Genomic DNA, 8,535 nt, shown 5'->3' with positions numbered 1-8,535 from the left:
CCCTCAGGTAAAATTTGTCGCATCAATCAACATTTCAGAGTATGTTGCTAAATACGAACAAAGTGCGCAAGTCGGCTCTACAGACTCCACCCGTCTCGAAGAATTTTAGACTTTTCTTTCAGCCCACAGTCTCCCCTCGGATTAATTTGTCTCATCACTTTTCACATTTGATGATACCACACTCAAAATATTATAAATGCTCATGTTGGCCCTGCAAAATCTGGTTTGCTGCAGGAGAAAAAAAAACATTCTTCTGTTGGATAAACTTGGTGGTCACCCATTTCATCATAACGTCAATAATCCTCATTGGCTAAAAATGACAATAATGCGAATATTAGCTTGGATTAAATTCATCACAACACTCAACATTTCCGGGTACATCAACAGAAATGACAAACTTGCAAAAGATGGCTCCACAGTCTCTCCCGGGATCAATTTTGTCACGTCACTCTTCACATTTGATGATACCTTGCTCAAAATATGAAAAATGCTCATGTTGACTCTGCAGGCTCTTGTTTGCTGCAGAAGAAAACAAGAACAGTTTTCCTGCAGCCCGCAATCTCTTGTTGGATAAAATTGGTGGTTGAGCTATTTCACCATGTGCTGTTTGCAGCCACGCACCAGGTCCAAACAGGAATAGTTGAACTGCGTCCGACGTGTTGTTTACATTTCTCTCATTGTTTGCGTGTCAGCGCCGCGGTTCACCCCCACCCCCCCAACACCCCCCCTCCTTCTGATGAGGAAAGCTGGACAATCGGTGCGGACCCCACCCTGGCACACACAACAAAAACATGTGCGAGAGGATTACAGGCAGCATCAAAAGCAAATATTTCCCTGCTATATGAAATACCCTCAGGGGGAGTACGTGCGTATGTATATTGTCGTAGTATATGTAGCTGCTATGTGGGCTATTCAAGATATTCGTATATTGCATTCCATCCACGGGAAGCTTTTCTGGACGGATTTTCTTCCTTCGTTGATGCTCAATTGCCACATTTAGGAAGAGACGATAGTTAAGATGCTTAATAATTGCTTTAAAAAATGTGGAAAATTACCAATGGGTTCCTCTGATTGAATTTATTTCAGTGTTGTTTAGTGTGTTTATGAAAAAAACAGTTTGGTTGTGTTTCTTATTGACTATATAGTGTTTCATCTTACATTGTTATTGAGTCAATTTCATTATTTTTTTTTTCAGATATTCAATGCCACATTTCAAACTGATACCAGTATGAGTACTCAACTCTTTCGTAGTTACCGATACCATCAGTACTTTTCACAAAACAATGAAAAAATGTATTTTAATGAAAGAGACATATATATCCCAATATAAAATTAAAATTTCCCTTAAAATAACATGAAAATGATTTTCGATTTTTAGTTCTAGTTCGTCATTTTAAACTTTCACCACAAGAGGGCGGCAAATCCTAGTACAGTATTCGTCAGTTGTAAGTACAGTACCGATAATATTGATTGATGTCTTGTGTGTATAGTTTTTTTTAATATTTTCTAATAGATAGATAGATAGATAGATAGATAGATAGATAGATAGATAGATAGATAGATCCACAATTTCCGTGATATTTGCTTTTCTCGCTCTCCTCAGTCGCCACTGGGATCAACGTTGCATTTATTTAAGGATGCCAATCTCGTTGTTTATGTATTTATTAATTATTTATTAATTATTTAATGTAAAAAAACAACGGATATTCTTATGAGTCCAACTTCCGGCGATGACGCGTTGACCCCCGCTAACCCGGAAGTATACGCTAGTCGCGAGCTGTTTCCCATCGGTGGAGTAAAGATGGCTGACCAGGGCGCCGTAGATCCTGCTAATAACAACAATAAAACTGACGCCGCGGAGGGAACTATCATAAAGGTCACCGTAAAGACCCCCAAAGACAAGGAAGAAATCGCCATCGCTGAAGATTCGTCCGTTACGCAGGTTTGTTGCGGCTTTTCGAGGGCCGGCGGCGGGCGGGGGCTTGCTGCGTGCGTGCCTATGTGTGTGTGTGCGGGAAGGGGGGAGAGAAGCGAGCGTCATGCCCACAACTTTAGCTAACCAGCTAGCTTCATTAGCATCGATGCCGCGCTTACCGGCAAAGTGAGACACTGTTGATAAAGGTTATATTTTCTTTTTTGGACCAGAATATTTTGATTCAATCAACGCGTAGCTTTAATACGATTAGGAGTGCCAATCAGACGGATGTAGTCGCGTTTAAATGTGCGCTGTGGCTAACCGGTTAGCCGCTAGGCTAGCTGGGCTAACTCAATTGCTAGCTGTGTCGTCAATGAAGTGTCAGTATTCGCTTGCGTTTTAAACTGTATCAGATTGTCATCAACATTCGCAGAGTTGCCTTCGAGATTGTTTTGGGGTTCGGGCAATTTTCACCGCTTTGCTCCGCGTTCCGCCAAGCTTGAACGTCGGCGGTTCTCGAGTCTGGAACATTCTCCACTGTCACTGCCACCAATTGACTGACTGAGTCATTGCTCGCTCAGCCTCCCTGGGAATTGTCGCTTCAGAACCGCAGCGCCCGTTGGCTTGGCGACGTCTTGGATCGCAACAACACAGCATCACTTGGCCGTTATTACTCAACGAAAGGACTGATGAAACAATTTGCTTACATCATGCAAGAATTCTGGAGGACCTGGTGTATGATTTAAACCACCCTTACAGAGCACCCGCCCCCAGTATCATTCTATATTCAAAAAAGGACCACATCTTATAGCTTAGTTTTGGAATGTAACCAGATACAGATAAATATCTGTTTAAGAAAAGTATCTGTACACATGCTAACATCAGAGTACGGTTTAATACTGAATAACAAGTAGTTAATCGTGCCGTCATGCCTACAGTTATGCCATCATGTTTTATAATTTTGATACAAATCTTGTGTTTTAATCACACGTCCCTCAAATTGGGCACTTACTGTGTTTTTCGTTTACCGGCTGATCAGCTGTTAACGTCAGCCCCACTTACTGTAAGAAATTGGATGAAAAGTTTCTTCACTTGGTATTTGAAGGACTACCTAGTATAAACTATTGTAAAACCATTGACTAAGGTCAGGGGGCATCTTAGTTGCCCTATACAGTCTTGTTTTGGAAACATTAAACGGTCAAGATTAGTACACTTTTGGTTTGAATCTTTGGTTGCAGTACTTCGTCCCACGTCCTCCAATTCTTGGGTTGATTGTAAAAGTCAGCTTGGTATCTGGGCGATACCTGGGCTTATTTCATAGTATTGGTACTTGTGATGGAAGCTGATATGGCACTAAAGAGAAGGATTGTATTAAATACTCTCTAAAACATATCTGGATCCAGATCATCTAAAACTGAGTAAAGGCTATGTTTTTCCACATAGTATTGGTTGCTCTCTTAGAGCAGTTTTCAATCAGAAATGACTTAAATTAATTTCATGGAATTTGAAAGATAAATGCTATATTGGAATATGTAAGTATTTCTTTTAATGATCTATTGGTTTTGGAACTTGGTCTCTGTATTCTTAAGGACTAGTCGATTTGAGTACTGTCAGTAGTGTCAGACATCGCTAGTAAACACTTTGCAAATGTGATAGTTCTACAACCACATTATAGAATTAAAATGATTTATTATTTTTTGATGACGTATATGCATTTCCATATTTTCTTCCTGGCTGCCGTCCATCAATAGTTCAAGGAGGAGATCTCTAGGCGTTTCAAAGCCAAGCAGGACCAATTGGTGCTGATTTTTGCCGGCAAGATTTTGAAGGATGGCGACAGTCTCAGCCAGCATGGCATCAAAGATGGCCTGACAGTGCATCTGGTCATCAAGACGTCACAGAAGTAAGGCGGTGTTCATTTCGTAGAACCAAAATGGGAAATGTTCGTAGTTTACTGTCCGAGTTAGTGTTAAAATTATTTTAAAAATAATAAAATTAATAAACTTAAATGTAATATAACTTTGAAAACAAGTGGCCCCAAGGTTGAGCCCTGGGGAACAGCTCTACGTTGAATTAGTAGAACAACTTTGCAGTCTTTCGTGGACTCACTCTTCTTTGCGGATAAATAACACTTAAACCACCAATTGCACTTTTGTGGGAAAACATTTTTTCTGTTGCTTGCAGGGCTTCAGACGGAGGCAGCACCTCAGCCTCAAGCTCCTCGTCCGCCCCGGCAGGGAGCGCCGGCGCCTCCAATGCGGGCACTACGCCTTCCTCCACGTCCGGCTCCACCACCGGCACCGCCCCACCGCCCACACAGACGCCTAACCTACTCAGTGAGTTTTTCGGCGCACCAGAGCCTCTTCCGAGGAATGCGGCGTCAGCTTCATCCGCGACGCTTTCCATTTCCCGCAGGCGGTTTTGGCGACCTGTCCAACTTGGCCGGCCTGGGCATGGGCTCTGCCAACTTCATGGAGCTGCAGCAGCAGATGCAGCGGCAGCTCATGTCCAACCCAGAGATGCTCTCGCAGATTATGGAAAACCCGCTGGTGCAGAATATGATGTCCAACCCTGACCTGATGCGGCAGATGATTGTGTCCAACCCACAAATGCAGCAGCTGATGGAGCGCAACCCGGAGATCTCGCACATGCTCAACAACCCCGAGCTCATGAGACAGGTGGGAGGAGCTCTCAGGGAACCGTCCCAAATCAAGATTTGACTTACTGGTTTTGAGTCTCTGTCCCTGCTGTGTCCCGACATCCAGACAATGGAGCTGGCTCGCAACCCGGCCATGATGCAGGAGATGATGCGGAACCAGGACCGGGCCCTCAGCAACTTGGAGAGCATCCCGGGCGGCTACAACGCCTTGCGCAGGATGTACACCGACATCCAGGAGCCCATGTTCAGCGCCGCCAGAGAGCAGGTAAACTTTCACTCTATCATGGTTTGCATAAACTACTTCTTTTTGAGGAAACAAAAAAATACGAAGAAAAACATTGGATCAATTTCTTTTGCAGTTCGGAAACAACCCATTTTCTGCCCTTGGAGGCGGCTCCGAGTCGGGCGTCCAGCCCTCGCGGACAGAGAACCGCGAGCCCCTTCCCAATCCCTGGGGTCCGCCCAATGCCTCGAACCCCCCCGAGAATGGCGGCGGCAGCCCGGCAGGAGCCACAGGCGCCCCCGCTGCCAGCACCAACCCCACCGTCTCCAACCCTCTGGGCGTCAACGCCGGCAATCTGGGAAACGGTAAGATGGAGATGTTCATCTTTGAAGTAGGACAACGAGCCCGCTTAGCTTTTTTTTTTTTTTCCCCCAACCCAGGAATGTTCAGCAGTCCAGGCATGCAGAGCCTCCTGCAGCAGATCTCCGAAAACCCTCAGCTCATGCAGAACATGCTGTCTGCTCCCTACATGCGCAGCATGATGCAGTCGCTGTCCCAGAACCCAGAGTTGGCCTCCCAGGTGGGCAGACTCCCCCCCCCCAAAAAAAAGGGGGGAAAAAAGAAAACCTAAGAAGGCTTGCCTTAGGAAACACAGCAAGTCTACACCTTCAGTTTGAATCAATAGTCGGGTTCCATCTTTGTTAGTACATATTAAAAAAGTCAAGAGCCTGTTGATTTCCATTGGTCCTTGCCCCCTGTCTTTTTATTTCGTAACTGTTTGATGAAGCTCAGCAAGGTCAGAGCTTGACTAAAGGTCTCGTGTGTTATGGTGTCACTCGGAAGATTCTTTCTTGATACGGTTGTCATTTCCCAGGTTATGATGAATAATCCCCTGTTTGCCGGAAACCCACAACTGCAGGAACAGTTTCGGTCTCAGCTCCCCGTCTTTCTGCAACAGGTAGCGCGAGCGTTTATTTGCACAAAATGAGCAAAGCTGCTGTTTGTATACTTGAAGTCATGTTGACTGTCTGTTTTCAGATGCAGAACCCAGAGGCGTTGTCAGTGATGACGAACCCGCGTGCCATGCAAGCGCTAATGCAGATCCAACAGGGCCTCCAGACGCTGCAAACGGAAGCGCCCGGCCTCATGCCCAGGTAAGCCCCACAAGCACACGCATCTTTAGCACTTTCACCACACCCGATGGTTTTTGTTTTGTTTTTTTTGCCGCAGTTTGATGTCAGCAGGCATTCCCGGCATCCCCACGGGAGGTAGCGCGCCCACAGAGAACCCCGCATCCTCGCCCAGCAGCGCCGGGACGCCGCCGAACGCCGCTCAGCAGCAGCTGATGCAACAGATGCTCCAAATGTTCGCCGGGGGAGGCGTGGGAGGAGGCGCGCCGGTATTTGCACACACATATGCGGACAGTAACATTGACGGTATCAAACTCTTCAAGATAATGTGTACGTTTTTAAAACTTTAAATTTTTAAACCAATGTGATCAATCAATGCATTGTTTATTTAATGCAGTTATTAAAAAACAACAACTGCTACCTCTTGGCTTTTCGTGAAAGGGAACGAGGCAAAGTGAGTACATTAAAAGATCGTTTAGAACAATGTCTGGACAAATCAAGCATTTAAATGAATATTCAACTTATATTTTTTTAATCAAATTGCAACCACAAACCTTGAATTATGTATTTTTTGTTCCTTTAAAAACTGTTTCTGGGTTTATTTTACAAAATTGCGCTTTCTTTAACAAAAACTCGACGTTTTTTGCAACTTGGCCCCACTTAAATTACTTCACAATTTGAGCATCTATCGCAGATGAAAAGTCTATCCAGCTCTTGCGGCGTAGCATCAAATGGCTTTTGACAAGTGATCTTTTTTCTGCTCCCATGGGCAGAACCAGACCCCCGAGGTCCGTTTCCAATCGCAGCTGGACCAGCTGAACGCCATGGGCTTCATCAACCGCGAGGCAAACCTGCAGGCCCTCATCGCCACCGGAGGGGACATCAACGCCGCCATCGAAAGACTGTTGGGCTCTCAGCCCTCGTAAAGACAAACACACACACACGCATTACATAAAGGCGCCCTGCATACACACACACTCAACACGCCACAACCACAGACTAAAAGTATCGCAAATTGCTCCCCGAACTTGACGACGACACCTTGGGCAAGATCCGACGCCGCCATTCCAATATTTTGGTCGGCGTCGTCCGCTTAGCGTCCCGATGATTGGTCTCGTTCATTTCTTGCCGAGAGCGGGGCGACCTCTCGGTGATTGGCCGTCGCTGGACAAAGGTCTTATTTGCTCGTACAACCTCCCGCTTTCTCTTCTTGACAAAAGAAACGTGACGCCCTCCACACTTTGTAGTATCCCGTTCCGGGGACAAGAGAAGGAGAAAAAAGAAACAAAACAAAAAAAAAAGAAGTGTCTTTGTGTGTTTGAGGCACCGCTGCTGTGCCTTTAGCCCCTCCCCCGAATTGCGAGACCTCCACACGCGTGTGTGTATGTTGGGTGGGAAAAAGAGGGTGATCCCCCCAGTTCAATCCACGCATCCGCACGTCACAGGACTTTACTTATCGGACGCAAGGAGTAGGCGCAGTCGACGCCGCCAATATGATTGAAGCAAAATGAGCTTTTCTTTCATCTTAATCTGTTGATTTACTTCTTATGTGGTTTTTTTTTTTTTTTTTTGAGGTGCATTTAAATTAAACAATGAAAAAGTTGAATCAGTTGATTTTACAAAACTGTTCGATCATGGTGAGCCTGCCATATGTTTCTAAAGAAATAAACAAATCTAGCGCTAGGTCATCCTATATCTATTTTTTTTTCCCCTTCCTTTGGAAAATCTCATCATTGTAGTTGTGGTTACCATGGCAACTGCTTCTCCGGCTTTGCTTTTGTTCGTTGACCTCGGCTGAAAACAATTTGGAAAAAAACAAAACAAAATCCATTTACCAATTGAACATGTTGGAACTAACTTTTAACAGGACTGTACTAAAAAAAAAAAAAAAAACGAAATAAAAATGAAACATGGTCAAAAACTGGCTGTCATAGTTGATTCGGAGAACATGGTTTCGAAAGCTGTTATGATCAGAGTGGGGGACCGCCCCAACTAAAACCTAGTCTCCGGACGTGAATGAATTTGAAACTGCAACAATCGCTGAATTACAGTTGATCATTGCCACGTTTTTCAAGATTCAAGAGTTTTGTTGTCATGTGCGTCGTAACGCAACGCAATGGAATTCTTAGTCTCGTCACTTCCCCGAGCAGACTTACATTCCACACAACAGAGCAAATAATAAAGCAGGCAATAAAAACAGTAATAAAAGTAACGCTTTTGGTACTTTAATGACATTTATTATTAAATGTATTTAATACATTTTGTCACAAATTCTCACCATTTTTTTCTAGCATTTATTTAACTATTGTAATAATTATAATTCATAACATTCAAGTCAAAAAAATGTGAAAAAACACAGATTGTAAAAAAAAAAAAAAGACATTTTCCACCTTGTATTATCTTGTTTCTACATTTATTTCCCCCAAAACAGTGAGAGACTCCGCTAAAATGTCCATTATTTCCCCGCAAAATTCATAAGACTCAATGGAAAAGTCAATCAATCAATCGCAGCGAGCAAAGTTTTATTTTAAATATTCACCTTTTTTTTTTTACTCGGGACGCTTCTTCCTTTGTCAAAAGCCTGGATTAGTGCCCCCGACTGGTTTGG

The 8,535-nt window shown here is 44.1% G+C and overlaps 1 protein-coding gene across 1 annotated transcript; it reads left to right on the top strand.

Annotated features, from left to right (window-relative positions):
• The first annotated feature begins 1,775 nt into the window (after positions 1 to 1,775).
• On the top strand, positions 1,776 to 7,610 carry ubqln4 (ubiquilin 4). The gene is made up of 11 exons (XM_088405606.1): positions 1,776 to 1,942; positions 3,667 to 3,818; positions 4,100 to 4,251; positions 4,331 to 4,593; positions 4,681 to 4,839; positions 4,934 to 5,162; positions 5,238 to 5,377; positions 5,672 to 5,755; positions 5,836 to 5,951; positions 6,028 to 6,196; positions 6,701 to 7,610. The coding sequence occupies exons 1-11, from the start codon at positions 1,802 to 1,804 to the stop codon at positions 6,851 to 6,853; spliced, it is 1,758 nt and encodes a 585-aa protein (XP_088261732.1). The 5' UTR covers positions 1,776 to 1,801; the 3' UTR covers positions 6,854 to 7,610.
• The last annotated feature ends 925 nt before the right edge of the window (positions 7,611 to 8,535 follow it).

This window comes from Hippichthys cyanospilos, chromosome 21, assembly GCF_059441005.1.
Source record: "Hippichthys cyanospilos isolate Australia breed blue-spotted pipefish chromosome 21, RoL_Hcya_1.0, whole genome shotgun sequence".
Taxonomy (NCBI): Eukaryota; Metazoa; Chordata; class Actinopteri; order Syngnathiformes; family Syngnathidae; genus Hippichthys; species Hippichthys cyanospilos.
This window is presented reverse-complemented; position numbering and strand designations above follow the sequence as displayed.